Source organism: Ixodes scapularis, unplaced genomic scaffold (genome assembly GCF_016920785.2).
Source record: "Ixodes scapularis isolate PalLabHiFi unplaced genomic scaffold, ASM1692078v2 PGA_scaffold11__112_contigs__length_91849675, whole genome shotgun sequence".
NCBI classification, from domain to species: domain Eukaryota; kingdom Metazoa; phylum Arthropoda; class Arachnida; order Ixodida; family Ixodidae; genus Ixodes; species Ixodes scapularis.
This window is the reverse complement of record NW_024609837.1, coordinates 44,741,408-44,763,156: the sequence shown is the minus strand read 5'-3', so window position 1 is coordinate 44,763,156 and position 21,749 is coordinate 44,741,408. Positions and strand designations below refer to the sequence as shown.

General features: G+C 46.5%; 1 protein-coding gene across 1 annotated transcript in view; it reads right to left on the bottom strand.

Moving 5' to 3' along the window:
* LOC121048479 (plasma kallikrein-like) overlaps window positions 1-21,749 on the bottom strand; it is a 46,147-nt gene that overhangs the window by 1,632 nt on the left and 22,766 nt on the right. The window contains exon 4 of the mRNA XM_042288984.1: window positions 4,505-4,682. Within this exon, the coding sequence (XP_042144918.1) occupies window positions 4,505-4,682 (178 nt within the window). The remainder of the gene's footprint in view (window positions 1-4,504; window positions 4,683-21,749) is intronic.

Below are 21,749 nucleotides of genomic sequence, written 5' to 3'. Positions count from 1 at the left end.
ATGTAACTGCGGTGACCACCGAGACGCTGGACATTACTGCACACAGCTACACTGCCGTGTTTAAATTAAACATACTTTAAGCTGAATTTAAGAGAAGGTGCTCATGGGGCACTACGGCGTCACAAGGCGTCATGACGTCACGTGACACTAAACTCCCGCTAGATTTGGCAAATCAATTTTTCTCTAAATTTACCGTAGTTATGTTCCCGCTATATTTAGCCAGAAAAGTGTTCCGCTGAATTTAGCGGGGACCGCGCCGTTTTTTGCGACGTAATATCACGTAACACTTCATGTCGCTTGACACCGTGACTTCCCCGCCAAACTTTGGGGGTATCCGAGTGGCACATGATATGACGTCACAGTTTGTTGTGAAGTCGTGCCACGTGACGTATATTTTGCGGGAAAAGTTTTTTTTGCTAAATTTAGCGGCAAATGTTTGCCACTGAATTTAGCGGGATAATTGCAATGTGACGTGACATCAGGTGACACTATGGCGTTATGTCGTGTGAGCCGCAATTTCTCGCTAAAGGCCGCAGGGAATCACAGTGTCACATGGGTGACGTGATGTATATTTCACGGAGAAATCTTCCTGCTGAACGACCTACACACATGCACACGCCCCTTAAGTTCTCTAAAAAAAACCTCGCCAAATAAAATAAAAATGATGGCCTGAAATCTCCACTGCCGCAACCCTGATTCTCGAATAAAGGGTTTAGTGTTTTTCGCAGCGGTTATATCTAACAAAGCTTCGTGAATATACAGCCTCTTTGCACTTTTCCGGGGAGTGAACATTCCCGAAACCCCTATTTTCCGTGGTGCAAGCAGATCAGTTCATTTAAAAAGAAGCTGAGGCGGTTCTGTATTTGAGCAAAAACACTTAAATAATATTCATTGGCCTCCAGAATCACGAATATCGAGGTTTTTTTTTTTTAATTTGGTGCCTTTAGGCAGCAGAAAATCATTTTCAAAGTGCAACTCAAGCCCTTTCTTCCCGGAGCGTTACGTCATGAAAAGAGTTTTCGGGAGCTCCGCTCTCGCGCATCCTCAGTGCCTATCAAGGCCGTGCACGCGCACTTTTGCTATTTTCATAAAGGTCGGAAAAAGACGTCACGAGTGGTATTTGCGGCTTGCGCGTTCGAAAGCGTCGCTGTGGTCGGCCCTCCGCGATGGGCCCAGTGCTGACTATGACGTCAGCAAAGGATTTCTCTCGACGAAAATAAGAGGAATGTAAGAACTTCAATGTTGGCGGTGTGGGCAACTTTGGTTTCAGAGCGCCATGAATACAAGCTTCCACCATGCTCATTACAACCACCATCGAACTTCTTGTTCGCGAGGTAATGACGTCACGAGAGGAAACCATAGGAGGGCGCCACCAAAACATCTCGCCGCTATACTTCGTTTCACTTTATGTTGTACCGCAAAGAAGACTAGAAGCACGAGCCCATATCGTTGGCGGTAGAGTCACTAAATGAGCTGCGCTTAGAGTATCGGCAATCCGTTCCCCGGCATTGTTGTGGGCGCCGCCATTTTGGCTCGTATGCAGAGCAGACGCAACTGCTGATCGTCATGATTCAAAAGTGCGACTTCCTCAGATTTAGATTCGTTGTTAAGAAGGTCACGCAATATTGCTTTGCTCTGTTACGAATTGTTTAAACATTTGTGGAGGGCGGAAAGGCGTTTCCTGTGGTTTCAGATAAAGCTTCAGATAACTGGCAACCATGCTTTTAAGACACAATATGGCCAAGTGTCGTTACTCTGAAGCGTAGCTTATTTAGTGGCACTAGTTGGCGGCTGCCCTTGGTGCACGAGAGCTTGTGCTGCCGAGATGGGCCCTAGAGCAAGGAGCTCGCAATTGTAGCTGTTCTTGAGGTAAACAATGTATAGGAAGTATTCACTGGACGCCATATTTGTGGGTGCTGTTTAGAGCGCATGCTCAGAACGAGCTCACATTAATAGCCTGCGAAACCGGCAACCTTGATGGTGCTAAATGCACGTTCCAAAAGGACTGCGGAAGCTTGCCGTCAGCACGCGCTCTGCAGCAGCGCACACGGATATGGCCGCCAGTGAATACTCTCTATAATACCGGACAAGTTTGCATTTGCACGCGCTTGGCGCGTCGCTTGCACACAAGCGACACGCGCTTGGCGACCAAAATATCCTTTTATGACGTAGTGACTGGTCAGAGGTTTATCGTATTTTATCGCAATTAGTTACATCTTCAGGAAAAACGAGCCTAACACTTAGATTCACGGGATAGAAATACTGTAAAGTTCACCTATAACTCGTTTTTTTTTTCATGAACTTCTTCAGCTTCCCTTTAACGTGTGAGTGAAGGACGTATACGCGCGATGCGCCTGAAACGACAGATGCATTTCGTTGGCCGTTTTCATCCACATCAAACGTGCGTTCAATCCTTCGGCGGATAGATCATGCACATGAGCGGCCTTTGCAACGTGAAGTACGCCACATGTGCCGACGTGGTAAGAGGACTGCGCGTCAAGAACGGCGTGGCAGGCGCGGCAGGTCGGAGAACGGAACCGCAGCCCATGTGCGTCCACAGGTCTCCAAAGCCGGCGACAGGGGCCTCCGAGGGCGTACAAAGCGCGCACCCGCAGAGCGCCCGCCATCTGTCGGCGCTTGCGGAATGTGTTTCCTACCCAGTTATCACAGCCAGTAAGGCTGTGGCGCCATCCCGTGACGACGTTGCAAACTTTGGTTGGTCCGAACCAGACTAAGTTCTGCGCATGTCCTAGGTTATTAATGCTAATGGCCTGTTCACATATGCGGCGGAGCGCTACAAGCATATGACTGACCTCGAGTTAAGCGCGTGCTGACGGGAGCGCTCACCAGCTTCGTATCGCACCGTCAAAACTGTAGCTCATGGCAGACGATAAGTAGCCGACGACACGTGAGCAGCGGTACATCAGCGCTTCGCTGGACATGAGAACCGGCCTTAACGCAAACGCATAAACACAATAGGCGCATCTCACCAAGCGTTCCGCGCATGGGTGACGCCGCCATAACTTTAGTTCACAGGAGGCAAACGGCAGTGCACGAGACGGCTCGTGCCGTCTCGTGCTCCACTCGCACAGTACTCCAGCACGGTTGTCGCACGTGCAGAAAGACTAAAGTTCCCTCGATGCATTGCGGCAGCAGTGGTGTAGTTAAACTGGCCGTGAATGTGATTGGACAGCGAACGTATGGTATCACGTGCAACAATTGATTGCCCACTGCACTATAGACCATATTTTTGGCAAACACCGCCAGGTGGAGCCCCAGTTTTTGACGTCCTAGAGGACTTCCGATTCATAAAAAATAACGAACAAAGATCACCCTAACACCGCTGCTTGAAATGTTGATGAAACGCTTAACCACCAATTCTCCAGGTTAACGCCACAAGAACGAAGGCGTGCGAGATCTGTTAAAATGCTTAGGGTATTTTTGAAAAACAACTTGACTCCTTCAAAATGTACTATTGTGCAGCCGAAGGCCCTCGTTAAATCTCCAACTTTGTTGTCCGTGTGGAACTCACGTTTTCTAGCACTGGTGACATAAGCAAGCTCAACAGGCTTGCAATGAGGGTGCGAACGGAATTCGATTGGGACGCGAGCGGCACTTCATGTTCGTAAACATCAAAACGATCTATACCAAATGATTGACGAAAGAAAAGTAAATGCACTGTAGTCAAACTTTTTTATATATGAAATACTTCGTACGGCTGCCGTTACCGCCGCAGCTTATGCAACCGCAATATTTACCGAGAAACGCATGCGGGGAGCGCTACGTGCTTATCATTTATCACGTGGTTTTAAGCCAAATTTGGGAGATTTTACGGACCAACCCAACGACCGGCATCTCGCACAACCCAGCAGAGGACTGAGGATTAATTTTGACTACCAGGGGATCTTTTGACGCGGAACCGAAAGCTCCGTTGCACGGCGCCTTCTCTGCATTAAGCCTCTGTCAGATTGTTGGCACCTTGGCCAGGACTCTAACCCGCGACCTGCGGGTCTGTAGGCCGGTGCTTTGGCTCGGAGCGCCCGAGACGGCTTATGACATGGTTTCGACACTTTTTTCGTTGTTTTCTTATTGAAATACGTGTCAAAACGATTTGATCAGAGATAAGGCGCGCGCGAACGGTGATAAGGCGCGCGTGAATTTTTCTGTCGAATACTGTTCTGTCGACGAAGACGTAAAAACCCGACCAATGAGTCATATACTCCTTTTCCGAAAGGACGCAGCCATCTTGAACGTCGTCACTTCCGATATGTGGTAAAACATCGTTTTTATCTTTCTACGGCGCTGGAAGGTGTTTACGAGAAATGCGTGATTGTCAAACTTTCTAGTTTTGCCTCACCTATTTTTTCTCGCATATTTCAGGTTGAAATATTTTATTATATTTTTCGTCCCGCGTACCAAATACAGAACACACTTGACTGAGAACGACAGGAAACAGAAAACGACTATACAGCTTCGCTGCAAAACAACGAAAGACCAGACTGACCCAGCGATCCCCATCCGCTTCCGACGCATGTGAGGTTGGGAAACTGCTGGTCCTTCGTGGGAAGACAGATGGGCATCACGTCGCTGTCGGCACCGCCGAAGTCCAGTGGAGTCTCCAACTTCACGAGCGCATAGTCGTAGTTAATGGTCTTCGGGTTCCAATCCGGGTGGAGTTCGATCTGCGTTTGGGAGAGTAAAGCTTAGGCCACACTGCTTATATATCATACACGAGAGCAGTGCTAGATTAAGGCATTTGGGGACCCTGGGCTGAGGCTGTTATGAGGCCTCTACCTATGATAATGGTGGTGGTGATGATGGTGGTGGTGGAGGTAACGATGACGATGGAAATATGTATATTTTTGAACTTGCTAAATCCAGATATATTTCATCGTATGATTATTGTCGAGCCTTGTTTAGATCTGTAGATTCAATGGAATTCAAGTTTTTCTTGCTGGCATCAAGGCGGATGCGATTGTTTAGAAGCTACTTCGCAAATAATCAACCGCTCTATCAATTTACAATATTGTAATTTTGAGGTACAAAAATGAAATCAAATGGACATTGCGGAAAATATTAGGATTTGTCGTTCACATGACTAGAATTACAGCTAGATTCATGGAGTACATGCATGGGCCAGTTTATACAAATTGGTCACGATGTCGGCTTGTAGCACAGGTGACCCCCTTACTAACATGTCGAGTGACATCATTAATCACACATGAATTGAGTTATGCAGCAACCGAAAAGGTACCTGCAAAATTCCCATTCTAATTTCGATTCCCCTAAATGGCATGCCTCGCAAATCGACAACTGCCACGAAAATGTAGAGCCCATATTCTTGTAATTGTTCCAAATTATTGATTAATTACTGGTGTGAACAGTGAAGGAAGTGACATAGGCAAGAAAGAAATTTTGTTGGTTGAAGCAGTCTTTATCGAGATCAAACTACTTCGTAAACGCTCCTTTAATAACTGAACCCTCGTTTTGCAAACAAACGCAGACTTCCACATTAAAAGCATAGGAGAAACTGCGTGCGTTTCTAAGACATCGATCGCTGTCTTTCGGGCGCATTTGCATTTAAAGAATTTATCATAAGAATCGAGATGTTTTCTTTTTGTATCTACACGCTGTCTATTTGAATAGGGAAAATGTTTCGCATCAGATTTAGTACTAATCTTGTTATTTTTAAATGCAGTAATTTAGACCTCGGCGGCCATTTTGTTCTGTAACTCAACGTTAAAAAAATAAGAGGTTATACCTCAGAGGTTGGTGAAACCATTGCAGGGTAGCTAAACTCGTCGAGTACAACTTTGTGTCCGAAAGTTGCGGAACGCACTAATTGAACTCTCGCAACGCTGACGTCAAGCCGAGCGAGGTATCAATCATCCAAGCTCTCTAGGTGCTCAAATTCCAGCGAGAATGTAAAACACAAAGTCGTAGCGAGCTCCATCGAAGCGCGTGCGAGCAACACCGTGGTGCCAGCCGATTGAACGGCTGCACTGATGACGTCTCGCCCGAGTGTCCCTACATCCCTACGCCGCGTTAGAGTCAATGATGCGTAGATTGTACCTAGGCGGCTGGTAAATACTCTGAACTTTCTTGTCGCAAGATCGTCGTTTGTGGAAGTTATTGGTGACGACAAAGTGACGTTTCACAACTTTGGGAAGGAGTTATTTGAGGCCAAAATCTTCGCTTCGGAATCGAGGCGAAGATTGAACTTTGTGATGTTGTGGAGCCGTGCGCGGTGTACGCGGGCGGCTTTATAGAGCTCATCTTCCGCCACTGTCAACAATGCCACCGGAGTCACCCACAGGCGGTTTGTGTAGAGACGTCGGTAATGTCTGAGAGATGAAAGGAAACGGGGAATAACAAAAAAAAAAAAAAAAAGAAAAGCCGAAGAAAGGGAAATAAAAACAATTAAAGACGTTTACAAATCTTTGTAATGCGAAATTAGAGCTCAACTCTTGAGGAGGAATAAGGGAGGGTACGGAGAGGAGGGTATGCCCCTCCTCCTCCTCCCCTCTTCCTCTCCTCCCCTCCTCCTCCCATTCAGGTTTCCCCGCTAAATTTAGCAGGGAAAAGGACATCACATGACAATCTAGCGGAGAAGTGCATTGGCGTTGAAGTCACGTAGCTGGGAATTGAATTGGTGTTGAGGTCATGTGACGTCAATTTCGCGCTAAATTCAGCGGGCTGGTTACGCCGACGGCGACGCCCACGCCGCGAAACCCGGATACGGGCGCCGAAGAGCGGCGCTCTAAAGAAAGAATTAAGGTACGACCAACACACACACACCCACGCACGCACAAACAAACAGGAGTCTCAAGAAGGGCCGTAGAAATTGTTCGGGAGAGAGAGAGAGGGAGGTGATGGTGGTGAAGAAGGGATATTCCTTTCCCCTAATATTTTATTATAACTCTCTAAAATGCTATGGTGGTTCGGGGCTGGAGCGATACCCGCCCCCCTCCACCCTTATGCCCCTTGCCCCCTCTTTCGACGCAACTGGGGGAGGGGGGGCTAAATCCCCTCCTCCCCATCCTCCTGTTTCGACGACCCTGCTTAGAGGGGTTCCAATGAGCAATGACGAGGAACAGCACAGCCTGCAATTTTCGAAATAACGGTTCAAGAGATTCTGGAATTAAAACGGCTCGCATTCCATAGACTCAAGAGTGGCCATGACAGACTTTCAAGCGAAAGACTTGTGCCAGGGCACGTATATAGTGTGCGGGCGCGTTCAGTGACGTCATTTTATAGCTGATACCTTTGACGATAAAGTCAGGTTTATCAGTTGTGAACGACAAATTTGATGGTGCGTGTTCAAATCGACGACGTCAAGTTTAGTGTCCTTGCGTTCTTGAAGCATCACCGCCAATATTGACAACCTGACATTACTTTTATTTTCTTATTTCCGTTTATAAACATACTTAATCCCAAACTGACTGATCTTCGAATGTCTGATTTTATCCCGCCGATGAAGGGACAACTGCCCGGAGGCGAAATTCGCCCGAAAGTGGACAACGGTAGTCGGCTGGTTGTGACCTAGCCACGTCGGGCTACACTTTGGCCAGATTCGAAAGGCCGATATAAATCAAAAGAACGGCAGGGACGCTTTTTAGTAAATTCTGCTTTATCGGCGGAAATAGGAACGATACCAGACTATCAACTTGGATGGTGTTGATTTTGAAATGCAATTCCCAAGCATCCATCGTGATTTTTAGAGACCATTAAACATGACGGTCGCAGCTGATAATCTTTGTTGTGACGTCACACGTATGAGCCACGGTCGTCTCCGCGCGCTCTCTAGTGCTGGTCTTGTTCGGTGCCTAGGGAGGCGTAGGGATTTTTCGTCCCCTCAACGAAAAACGTCACGAAGACAGACGGATCTGCGGGTTTGTGAGAAAAGAAAACTTCGCAGCAATCTTTCGGCTCCTCCCCCCACTATGTCATAACACAAAGAATATTTTTGTTGACGAGTTTAGCGACCCAGTATTCGTATCAGTCGCTGGAAGGAAGAGTGTTCAGTTGCACTGGCAGACCAGATATCGACTCTAGAGCACTTCCTTGCAGTCAGTACAATCGAAAACTGTTGAGGGCCGTCTTAAGAGGCGGCTCCTTGAAACGCCTCTTTGTTGGTGGTGTCCGGAAGATTTACGACGGTGTCCGGAAGACGGTGTCCGGAAGATTTACGGGCACCTTTTCGCTTGTCCTAAACGTATTGTTCTGGAATAAACTCCATACGGAGTTTCGCGAGAAGGTTTTAAACAACATGTGTGAACCATCTGCGTTGCTTGCTTAGCGCTTGCTTAACTTCCTGCCCACAATTGTCCGTAAAACACGCTAAGGGGTCCCCAGTACAAAAGAAAGCTCCATAACCGTCCTTCCATCAAGCTTCAAGTAAAAAAAAATCTAACAAGGGCCATGGGAGGCCGTGTTAAATTTTGTTGTTCTGGCACGCTCTTGCACAACGAGCTCACAAACGCCAGCTGATCTAGAGACGGGAACTTTATGACATCCTTGTTTCCTTGTTAAGGAAAATAGAACGAAAAGGCCGTTGCGCCAGAGGCCCTTCGGAAGGTTTCTTCAGCTTTCTGCCTAAACTTCCATAAATAAAAAAGAAACAAAAAAAAAGGCTAACATTTTTAAATTTTCAGGGGCCAGCATGGGGCCCCCTGACAGCCTGGGGCCCAGGGCTGCAGCCCCCACAGCCCGTACCTTAATCCGGCCCTGCACGAGACACGGAGTTTCTCTGCAGACACGATGGCAGAATTAACCGTGTACACGCTTCAAGCATGTTCGAATTAAGCGGGTTTGCTTCCTACGTTCGAATTAAGAGGGTTTGCTTCGTACGTACGTTCGAATTCAGCGAGTTCGCTTTGTACGTTCTAATAAGCGGGTTTGCTTCGTACTGTTGGCAATCAGGTCAGCTGAACACGGAAAAAAACAAGAACACGAAGGAAAGGACTGGACAATCACACCGCTGACTAACAACTAACTTTTACTTTTTCCTCATCCCAGCCTAGGCCTTTTCTTCTTTGTCCTATGGCTCATTAAACACGTTTAAAAACACCTTTTTGCCTACCAGTCAATAGGGTGTGGCAAACCGCAAATATTGGCGTTTTTTGTCGTGAACGTTAATCGACGAGGTGCTCATGCAATCTTCTCCTTGTTCTTCAATGGCTAAGGCCTCCAGTACTTCACGCGCGAAGGAGTTCTTGTTTCTATGAAGGACGGTTATGCTGGTGAGCTCTGCGTCACATCCACATGTCCGGAAATGCGCTGACAAGTGTCCCGCTGATGTAGTTTTCACCAACGCTGCGTGCTCTCTTGCTCTATCGTTTATACATCGGCCAGTTTGGCCGATGTAGCTCTTTCCGCAAGAGAGGGGAATACGATAGACGACCCCGGTGTCGCATTGGGCATACCGTGTTCTATGGGCTGTGTCAGATATCGGCTGGTGATCACGTCCCTTGTTGACCCTGCGGCACATTGCGTACGCTGTGTTTGGTGCCGAACATACAACCTGAATGTCTTGCCTGCCTGCGATCTTTTTTAGTCCGTGGGTCACTTCATGGATGTAGGGCACAACCGCGATTTTGCATCGCGTTGGTGAATTCGCCACTTTCTCGCCGCTTGCTGCTCTCTGCTTGAGTTTCTTGCAGAGGCTCTCACATCCGCTAACAGAGCGCTCGGGTAACCCGAGTCGCGTAGGCGAGCAATCTGTTTTTTAAAGCTTGTCTCACCTTGATGATGGCAGGACTTGCTTAGCGCAGAGAAAAGAGCAGTACTGGCTACACTTCTTTTGATGGTCTTCGAATGGCCTGACTCGTAGAAAGAAACCCTTGCACGAGCGGGGTTCGTAGCGCCAACAGACGTGACTTGCTTTGAACTCCAAAAGAAGGTCCAGGAACTTGATAGACTTTTCAAAAGGTAGTTCGTAAGTAAACACCAATTCCGGGCAACTTTTCTGGAAACAGGTCAATACCCTTTCTTTACATGCGTTCCCCGGATCTTCCACCTCAGTGTTGCATAGCACCAAATTTAGTCATTAACATACCTAAAGATGACTTTTACTCGCGCGCCATTCAGGTTCTCTTGACTGTTCCCGCCGGATACTGCAAGGGACAAATCGCAAAGATAAGGAGCGACCCGAGAGCCAATACAAACGCCGCTTTTTTGTACGAAGTATTGTCCTTGATGGGCTACCACTGTCGCTGCCAAGTACACACTGAGTAGTTCCAGGAAGGTGTCGACGGTGATTCCAGCCGAGTTTTGGAATGTTGTCGTTCCTTGCTCTTCAATGGCTGCTCGAAGAATCAACAAAGGGCCTGTGTTTGGTATTGAGTAATAGATATCCTGGATGTCAACTGCCAGGAAGGACGACAGGTGGGCTTGCCATGTTGCCCTTTCCGATACAATGGCCCTAAAAGGTGCGCCATCCTTGTGCGTCTTCACTGAGAAAAACACCTCAAGGTGTCCCATCTTCGTCTTCTTGATCTTTGTACAAAGACTGTTCAGGTGGTCTCTTTCAAGTTGCTGCACAATGGCCTGTTTACATCCTTTGCTTCGTCTTTCTTCGACACTACTGAAGTTTTTGCCATGGCTGCGGCAGCCTTGTCTCCATAGCTCCCAGGACCCAGGACAACAAAACCACCCTATTTGTCCGACACGCAGAGCCTGAGATCTTTGCTTCGAAGCTCACTTACCGCGGAGCCAAAATTAATACCTGGAGATATTGCACTCCTTTGGCCAAAGGAGTCCAATATCTCCAGGTACTAATTTTGGCTCCGCGGTAAATCGTAGATCGTTCAGTCACTCTCGCTACGCTATCCGCAATCCGCTACCACTTCCACTATAGGTAGTGTAGCGGAACCACCATTTTACGTTTTAGTAAAACGTCCGCAACCCAGCGTTAAAAAAACTAACGCAACGCCACTAGCGATTCTTTCAGACGCTAAGGCTCGCGTAAGACAAAAAAAAAAGTTGTAAAGAAATTTTTTGAAATAATTTTTAATAACATTGTTATTTATTTGGATGTTCTTTCTTTATTGAATAAAGCACTGATCTTTGCTTTTTTTAAAGTAAATGAATACTTTGTTTGTAATTGAATACAACTGACGGCCAAGCTGTCCAAGCCAATACGATATGACTCAAGTGCCAAAGCCATCGAGAGAAATCTTCACAAATAAATGAAAACCACCTTGCCTCTTCTGTTGTGTCGTTTTTCACCGAAACTGAAAAGCCACAGAAAGTCCTCAGATCCGCCTGCTCGCTCGCTTCCTTGGTGGGTTCTGTCCTCACGACAAAGTGGCCGAACAGGTGGCCGCACCCTTTACTCACAGTACCATTGATTTCGAAGCTTTTTGTTTTGTTTTTTCTATTTGCGGCTGTATTTAGTATTTCCGCTATAAATCGCTACCTGGAATGGCTTTGTCGCGGCTGCTTCTCGCAGCAGCGAGATATAATCCGCACCTCAGAGCCACGATCGCGAAGCGGATCGACCGGACTGGTGCGAACGTGGCGGACATCTTGAAATTGCGTCTCCCGCTGGCTTTCCCTTATCTCGTCAAGTCTCGTTCTCGCGAGACCGACACAGGCACGCCTCGCTACGCCCCTCGCAATTTTGGTCAGATGTTATGTTAATGTTATTCGTTATGTTAATGTTATGTTTAATGTTAATGTACGCTTCCGATGCTCCGCAATCTTTTCGCCAGAAGCGCGCGTGCCCAGTAGCGTCGTCGCTCTAGCGTATAGCGTAGCGTGAGAACCAAAACAATCTACCTAGACCCTCTATGTTCCCCCAATTTTAGCGGGAAATCGAGATCACGTGAAAGCATGTCTCGTGACGTATGGTCACGCTACCACGTTGTGTGACGCCGGTCACGTGACATCCGTTGTTGGTGTTATGTTTTTGTTTTATTTACCTTTTTTATTGCGTTGACCGGTTTTCTGTTTTCCCGCATAGTGTGTTGATACGACGCTTACCTCTGAAATAGTCACTCTCCTTTCACCAGGATCCCGCTTCTCAGTATTATACTCTCCGATCACGATGGTGTAACTGGACGGGTCCTGATCGCTAAAAAAAAAACAACAAAACACGCGCTTGTTTAGACGTATTTTTATATATCTTTTTAAAAGCGTGCGCTAGGCGTTGGCGAAAACAAGCGAAAACAACCTACGTTTAATAAAAAAAAAGAAAGAAAAAACGTGGTGCCGTTATTAATAAAAAGCAACGCACGTCACTTCTGCGTTTCATTTTATTCACAAATTAAAACGCTTTACTGCTTTAATGTTAATGTACGCAGAAGCGCAGTATTGCACGAAGACACTTAACATAATTACCCTATCTTTTTTTACGGTTCCACCTAAATACTCACACGTTCCTCAAGAAGAGGAACAAAAGCTCGTTCCTCGTTCTTTCTGATTTTTGGAACGCGTTCCTGCTAAAAGTTTCATCTGTGAGAAAGGAACTTGTTCCCGCTACCGTTAAAGAATGGAACATATCATTACATATACATTACTTTTGTCTTTTGCTAATTACCATAATTAGATGAAACGAAGTTTAATCTAAGTATGGTAATTAAACGGCAACATGCGAATTTGAGTGCCGTGATGGAAGGACACCAGGACAAGAGAACAACCACAAGCGCGGTTCCATTTCTCGATTTAGTCACCTTTAAAAATATCAGCTTTTTACCCTATTCCTGCTTGTGGTTGCGATTCAGACGAGCCAAATGCACTGTGATCCGGGACAAAGGAGCGGGGTTAATTCTATTATTCAATTTTAAAGGGTTATTCTACATTGCACGAGCGTTTCACAACCTCACACGTTTCAATCTAACAAAGTCCGTTGTTTGAACTTTACAACAGTTGATTCTCGAGTTTACTGTCCACAAGACGAGCAAGTAGAGAAGAGGGTGGGGCTTTTGGACGGTCACTCTTGAAAACTACCACTCCTTTGTGAAAGTTGGGTTCATTGTTCAGTGTGAAGGTGGGGGAGAAGGGGAGAGGGATAGAGGTTAATTTTTGAGTATCTTTTAAGTGACCAATGTTCGAGCTACAAAGGTGCGTTCGATGTCTGGTGATCTGGTCTTTTGTTCTAACTGTAGGTCTCTTCGTGGAAGTTCGGTGCTGGCTATAGTCGGCTTTAGATTTCTGGGTGTATGAGGATTCGTGTATGAGGATTTGAGACGGCCCTCTTTTAGTGTCTTTTCCTTCGAATAAAAGCTTTGTTTTTTGTGCTGCAGTATCGGGCACTGAAAAAGACAATCAATGTCCTCCAGCTCAACTGCACCCAACTGCTACCCAGAGAGGACCCCCCAAAATAAACATTGAAATAAGTAACAACAAAGTTAACAAGCTCTTCGTAAAAAGAAAGAAATATGTATATTTTTTCTATATTTTTGAGTGTTTATTATTATATATAAATTTAAAAAAAAATTACCTCACTCAAAAAAAAAAAAAAAAAAAAAAGGAACGCCGTTCCTTTGTCCCTTCTTGTAAAAATGTAACGCGTTTCCGTTCCAGTTTACCGATCCACAATGGAAGGGCGGCGTCGCTTCGTTTTTCCTAAAAGGAACGTGTTGCAGAAACGCCGTTTCGTACAACACTGCGCGTGCGCAAGGCGAGCTGCGAGGAGGTGACGAACGCGTCGATTGCCTGCAAGCTGTTCCGGCCTCTCCGCCTGCATCCCTCCTTGCCACGTGACGACTCAACGCATGCGTACTTGCGACTAATCTGCTCCAAAGGCGTCAGCCATTATATTGCGAACGCTGTCCATGGTTTGAATTTTCTGCACTCACTCGAAGAGACAGTGCGCTGCAGTGGCAACCCACTGGTTGTTGATGAGGGAGGAACCACACCATTGTTGCCAACCGTCTCCGTTTTTTTTCTGGAGAGCTACGAGCCAGGGGAACTCGTGGGGAACGCCGTCTTCGCCGTTGATGATCTGGGCCTGGGGACCCTGGGCCCTGGCTTCGACGTCGTTACTCGGACCACGAACACCGCATTCTTAATGTCGCGGGATCAAAAGAAAGAAAAAAAAAATCACGCAGTTTTTAAGCCATGAAACATGCAGACTTTTGGCATTCATATATGGGGTGGTACATGCGCATCTGACGCTGTAAAACGAGCTGTAGTACTCGGCGACTCCCCATAGAAAGCTCGAACTTTCATTGAATGTGCCGTGAGCAGGTCAGTTTTACCATGTCATATTTCAAGGCGTAGTTCTATCCTTGTAAAGAAACGAGAGCGTCAAACTTGCCAAAGTGAACACCGGGCGCGTTTGCAGACGACCGATTTTGCGGCGCAATTAACTTGTGGCGCCACCTCCCGATGGACACAGCGAGCAGATGACGCACTCTGTTGTGTCCTCGCTGCGCCTATCGGGAGATGGCGCCACAAGTGATAGCGTCGCCAACTCGGTCGTCTGCGAACGCGCCCGACCTTCACTCTGGCAAGTTCTTTTGCTCTCATTTTTTTTTTACAGAAAGAGAACAGTACCTTGAAACTTCACACGGTAAAACTGACCTGCTCAGTGCACATTCGGTGAATGTTGAAACTTTCTATGTGCACACGCCAATATTTCCGGCTTGTTTTACGGCGTCAGATCCGCTTGTGCCTCCCCTATATAGGTCAACGGGCTGTTCCCAAGCAAGCTCGGGTTTGCTCACACCAACTGTGGTCACTGCGCGTGCGCGGAAACCAGAGTCAGGTGAGGTGAGGCGTCTGCGCATGCGCCACATCGACAGCAGCGCCGCCAAATGGCGTGACGTCAGACCCCCTCACCTCGCAAAAGAAAAGGGAGAGGTGTGGAAAGTTTGCGAGTGTGGTGAGATCGTGAAGATTAAAAAAATCTATAAACCGGCGTGTCTCAAATAAAAACAAAAAGAGTTATGCCAATGGGTTGTAAAGTTGAATGTATCGTAAAAAGCTCTGTTATTAGAGAGTTTTAGTAGATCGTTCCCATGACTCCGATAACGATATTCCGATACTCCGCCACCGCCTCCCTTGCGCATGCATAGTATCGTTATCGGGGCTATCGGAGGTATCGGAACGATCTACTAAAACTCTCTAGTGTAAAACGGCAGGATTGTAACAGTACCATTGATGTGAGAGCAAAAATTTACTGCTGGCCATCGCTCAGTTCGTGGCTGCTGAGGGCGTGTTGACGGCCAGCTTCCAGAGTAATTAAAAAAAAATGTCTTTCCTACACCATCAAGGCTGCATTCTAAGCATGCGCAGTGAAGAGCGCACTCAAATACCGCGTCCAGTGAAGATGTTTCTATGTTGCCCTCGTATACGGTCCTTGTTCGTGACGTCACGACCAGGATTCGCCTCACTGAGACGTGACGAGCTGTGACCCTGGCTACTTACCATCAGTTGCAACGATGAGCTCAATAATGTACTTCAAGATAAAAAAAAAAAAAAAGACAGCGGAAACGAGGTGTCGTCGCGTTCTTACTGACCGACGACCAGTTCGCGCTTTCCCCTTTCCCATCGCTTCCTCCTCTCCCTCCTTCTACCCGGTCTGGCGTTGCCTGTTTCCTCCTTCCTCATGGTAGGAGGATCTTCTGCCTTTTAGAATCTCGAGTCCGGTCGTCGGCCTTTACACCAACACCGTGGAGGTTACCACTGACAGTGCTGTCATGTCCGTTGTTTGACAGATTTTGGAAGGCCGACCACAGCTACGCTTTTGGTTGTCCTAGGGTGCCTCAATGTCCTTCTGTTTAGGGTGATGCCACCCTTTGTAGTACCCGATGCCGACAGCACGCGCTCACGGGGAAAATACAAAGAAATCGACGAAAACAAAATGTCGCCGTAGCACAGTCAGCGCCACGAGCGCGTGCAGGGACACGTTCTTTCACGCGCTTCTGAACAAAAAATAAAAATAAAAGTGCGAGACAAAATGGCCAGATGTCTCCACCCTAAGCAAAGCGCACATGAAGGCACCCTAGGTTGTCCACGTCGCTGATAGTCATCTACAGAATGAAAATGGCAGAGCGCTTCTTACTAACGCCTCTTCCCGTACGTGCACGACGCCTTCCGCCGTTCTTCGGCGGGTGTATCTCAAAACGTTCCACTCTCATTTCGCCCGTTCTCGTTTCGCCCCATTCTCGTTTAGACCTTCTCGTTTGGACGTTCTCAAAACATCCAAACCGGCCTTTTCGCACTTGGGCCTAATCGCATTTGGTCCCGTTCCCACTAGGACCAAATAGCGCGTGGTACGTTTTCAGCCTTGGATCGGCCCGATAGTTCGTGGAGTATGCTGCAGTCCACTTTAAGGAAAAATAGAGTACAAAGGGGGGAGGGGGAGGGACCACTCCGAGTGCACCTTCCCGCGACCCGAGAAAAGAGAGACCTATCAAAGCCGTGCTTTGACACAAAAGAGCAGTACGGTGCTTTATTGCCCAGCGCCTGCCACTTCCGCAGAACCTAACGAGCGGGTCATGACCTTTACTGCATGTTTCAAGAGCAGAAGAGACGTATTCCAGGAACTAGGTGCCAAACCGCGGGACTAATTAGCACGTGTGCGTGCGTATAAGCGAGTTGGGAAGAGGAAGGGGCGGACTTGAAGAAGCTTCTTCGGTGATATGCAGTGACCCAGTCACAACACCACAACACCGACACCTCGAAGTACCCCTATTTGATATTTTTTCTTGGAGGATGAAACGCGAAGGATGTAACAAGAACGCATCAAAAGCGGCGGGCCCAACCGAGAAGGACGTTTTGAGAATGGTCCTTTTGAGAAAGTCCAAACGAGAAGGTCGAAAGGAGAACTGGCCCAAATGATAACCACCCTCTTCCACCGCGTGAGCACGCTCGAACGCTCACGAGATGTCGAAGCGGTGTCGAAGGCATACGAAACTCGCGCTCGAGGCGAGACGACTGGAAGACCTCCACACCGTTCTCATGCTGTCAGTGAATATCACTGATTTAGTAAAAAGACTAAAATAAAAACGTTTATATACAGTGAAATTGATAAATCGGTTTCAAGGTGAAAAGAAACAGCCTAAAGATACTTGCAACCAACCCTTCGCAAAAGGACGTCGAACAAATTGATGGTCACCGTTTTTTGGGCGCGAAGCTCGTGACTGGATCCGAGTCTTCGCCGAACACTGACGTCACACTCGCGTGCAATGCACGCTCAGAGAGCGTGCCCGAACAGTGCGTCGCGGGCAGGTGATGATATGGACTTCGAAAAGGGTCAATTAGCTAATAATACCACCTTATCCGACAGATGTAGTAATGGCATTGAAAAAATATACCGTTCCCAGTTTTATTACCTACGATGCTCATATCAATAGCCACCTATTACGGCAAGGTGTTTTTTTTTTTTCAGTTGATATAGGTACTTTTATTGAAAGCAGAAATTTTCTATTTAATGTTCGACACATCCCCCCCCCCCCCCCCCCCCCCCGGTTTCCCCTAATGCCCCTAATCAATGTCAATGAAGTTGATCAATGAAGTTTTATATTTCGAATCTACTCACCAGCAGCGGAAGACACTCGAGATGTAGCAACCAGCATAGAAATTACAGCCGCAATGATAGCAGCCATTATGAATTTTACAAGCGGGTGACTTTTTATGCGCTTCGTAAAAAACAGTTTTAAGGACTCGATTTAGTTTATCTTTGGGAACTCTAAATCGTGATGACTCACTCAAAATGACACTCGTTGAGATGCCGCATCAAGTGCATTCTGAGTGTACAGTAACTCGGTTTTTATACACGCTGCTGTACACCTGACGAGTTCTAAATTCGATCAACATTATGTTATCAAGTATGACGCATTAGGTGCCTCGTAGCCCAGCTGCGCCTGTGCCGGCGAGTTGTTTTTGAAACAGTGCAGCCCCGGTGAAACAAACGGAGCGTTAGTCGTTTGATGGATCATTCCAAGTCGCAGCCTAGCATGCGAATATTACGGACCTCTCTGGTGTTCCACTTTAGCAGGTGCACATAAAGTATGTGCTATGGTGTGCCCGGAATTCTAGAGTGTCTTCAACTGGCGTGTGTAGCGTCCCATTTCGCCCAATGCATCGAAATTGATCCCGAAGCAGCAACGATTGACGTCACGAAATGCGGGGTGTCATCAAACATAAAACCGACAAACAATTTTTTTTTGTGTGTGTATGTGTGTGTGTTTTGAAGCGGTAAGCACACCAGTTTGGAGACGGCCTTTTTACGGCACCATAGCGAGGGGGAAGTGTAGGGAGTGTGAATTGTCTGCGAGCGTCTCCAAACTTTGCTCAACTCCTCCACCCAATACCCCCTAAAAGTAAAGGCTCATTTATGACGTCATCGCTCGTGGATCTCCGACACGCCCCTAGCGGCAAACCGGCTAAACTTCGAGGGGGCCTCAAGCCTTAAGGCTCGTTCACGCTCTTGCGACCGAATAGGGAATTGTAGTAGACCGTTTTTCTCCTCCGCTACGGTATCCCCGAAGAAAACGACGCAGCTGCGCATGCGCGCCCCCAGCCTTGTCTGCATAGTTCAAGGTCTTGTGGCGGATTACGGAGCGCTATCCGGGTGCTTAACGGGCTGCGGGAACGGTCTACTACAATTCCCCATAAGACCGAGAGAGATAGAACCGGTTTTTAAGCCTCTTGCGACGTCTTAGGACCGAGCGCGTTGCTGCGGAGCTGGTCCTAAGACGTCGTAAGAGGATTAAAAATCGGTCTTGTCTCTCTCGGTCGTACTCGGTTGCAAGAGTGTGAACGAGCCTTTATCTTCTTGGTGGTATATTGCTCTACTCCAGCTAAGCTCCTCGCCAATCGACGTCGCTCGCAAGCGCACATGCGCTCATTCTGCGCAGCTAGAGGAGGCGTCCGCCATTAAACTGCGAACGCTGTCCGTAATTTGAGCTACTCTTAAATGTAGGCTCTCGGGTACATGCTAGACAAGCCACATACGACGGTAAAAACTGTAATCATATTTATGTTCGTTGAAAGCGAGTTGTTTTCGAATGTTCGCGGCCTCGGTGAAGGAAACAGGTGGCAACATTTTGATAAATAGCTCCCAAGCCACAGCACCGCTTGTGTAGGCTCTCCATTTCGACGAGCGAAAACGGGTCATGTCAAGTGCATCGCGTGCAAAGGTAGCGATCATCAGCGAGTTGTTTTTGCAAAGTGAGCTACATTCGGGCCGAGGTTGAGCAGTTTCGCGTGGCTCCTGGAAAGCCGTGCTGCGCATGCGCGAGGAGCATTGACGTCACGCGGCGCACAGCTGGCGCGCCGGAGCCGCCGCCGCTGCGCGCTCCGCCGCCGCCGCGCGCGCCTTGCCGGTGTGCGCATTCTAGAGGAGTGACGCCATAGCCGCGGCAGACGCACTGGCGCCGCCGCGTGCTCAGCTGTGCGCCTCCGTTGCGCAGTAGCCAAGCCGGAGCCTCTTGATAGCGCCTCTCATTTTTTTGCAAGCGTGCAGCTCTGGTGAAAGGAACTTGTGTCATCATGTTGATTAATGATTCGAAATCGCAACACTCATTAAGAAAAAAGAAATCAAGAAAAATAAACACCCCATTTGTCATTGAGTATTTTCTCTGTTGAATACAATACAGTACAATAAAACAAATACAAAATAATCTTTATTTGCTTCTTGGAACCCACTTCAAATGTAAATCCCAGATAAGACAATATTGGCTTGTGCGTGGGACGCGACAGATACCTCTGCATTTTTTTATGAGAGAATTATAAAACTTCCATTAGTGGGCGCCGTTGCGAAATGAATGAAGCTCTACGAAAATATAGTTACAGTCTATTCCAGTAATTCCCTAAACAGCAGTACTGTACAAGATATGTTGGATTTTGTCATTACTTAGGTCACGTCTTAACCGCAATTCAACTTATTGATGCGAGCCAATTCTCTATGGCCCTCTTTTCTTACTCCGTTCAAATATCCACGGTCTTGACAGCATTTTTTTTTTATTTTGTGCGATTTTATTTCTTTTCACGTAATTCCGTAAAACTCTTGTGTTCATAATAATTTCTTGTGGCCTCTTTAATTTCGTATAAAGAAATGGTTCAATAAATTTTCTATTTGGTCTAAATGTGCTTCCTTTGGCATTTTCCCACTTTATGTTTGTTGTCGAAGCAATGTTCTATAATAATATCATACTTTAGCTGGCGTCTAAACGCAGCATTCATAGTTCTTTATGCATCGAGTTTTGCAGATCTGTTTCTTCACTTAGGTAACCCATATTTCTGACCATCAGTTTCTGAATCGATGCTATATTTAGTTGTAGATATTTGGCAGTCTCTGTAGACTGTTATCATATATTTAAGTGTGTACTTGCCAAGCGAATTGTATATCATACTTAGTATGGATCGACGGTCCAGATCCTGTATTTGATATATCTGCGCCATTAATGTCCCTTGTTTCTTACAACGTTTTACAACGTTACAATGTTGTTCTTTACGTGTCTCCGATCGTTGCATTATGAAATTTTCTGGTCCCGCTGACGCCGACGATTATATATAAGTTATTGCATTTACAATTTTGGTCCTTACCGTGTTTTTCAAACTGAAAATGTCTACGAGGAACAACGAAAAAGCGACGCCAACGGCAGACAGGGGTTCACTATTTGAACTGTAGATATTGTTCTTAACTGATTCCAAGCAGATTCATGGTGTGAAATGAATGCTTTGGGAGCTCCCTCCAGCCCCCTCGCAGCAGCTCGAAACCAATGTTCAGCATAGTAATATTATTAGACTGCCTGCTTGACTGTCAAGATGGAGAGCGTACGCAAAAGTAACCTTATTACTTTTAAAAGTACTCAAATTACTTGTAAGCGTTAGGATTTTCTTCTTCCCTTTCTACTGGCGGCCTTTGTTTCTAAAAAAAGTTTCCTCTCAAGATATCCTCAAAACAAGCCTTCGATGGGAGAAGAGTTTATTAATATTAGTAAATTACGAATATAAATAGCTTATAACTTATTCGCTATAATTCAGTGATGAAAAGCAAGGAAGAACCATTTTCTAAAAGGCAGAAAAATGAGTAGTTTTTGAAAATTTGAATTGTAAAGGAAAAGTAACGGTAACGTTTTTGAGTAATGATAAATTACTTGTCTACTAAAAAAAACAAGTTAGTCTGATCGGGTACGTTTTAAACTAAGTGTAATTGAAGTTGTAACCGATTAACTTTGTTGTTTTTTTTTGCTACGTACAAAACTGGACGACAACCACCTTTCTTGAACGGAAAAGTAAACGAACTATTCGGAAACGTATAAAAACACGAGCAGAAACACGAGCATCAACAGGAAACATCGGACCGCCGCAAATGAACGAGCAGACGCAAAGAAAGTAAGACTAGAAATGGATGTTTCGCCGACGCACTACACCATACGTGTCAACGTCACCCGCTGGTAGAAAATAAAAGAGAAAAAGAAACGGTTTCTTGTATAAAAACAAAAGAATCAACATAGAAACGGACAAAGCAGCACCGAACAGAAGTGCTGTTCTGTCCGTCCCTATGTTGATTCTTTCTGTTATTTTTTAACTTCACCAACGCGCTCATGCCGAACTAAGGTTTCTTGAAATATTGATGTTCCTAAACCACATCGCGAAGCCCCATGAACGCTGCTCACACGTAACAAAAGGCACGTTATTTGCTGAGGACATGATGGCAAGATTACCTGTGGTCAAGCATGTTTTTAGCATGTTTGCTTGATTCACCTGTAGACTCCAACCATGTCCGCATACAGTTCTTGTACGACCAATATGCGACCGTCATACAAGGAACAAACGCGCTTCAGCCA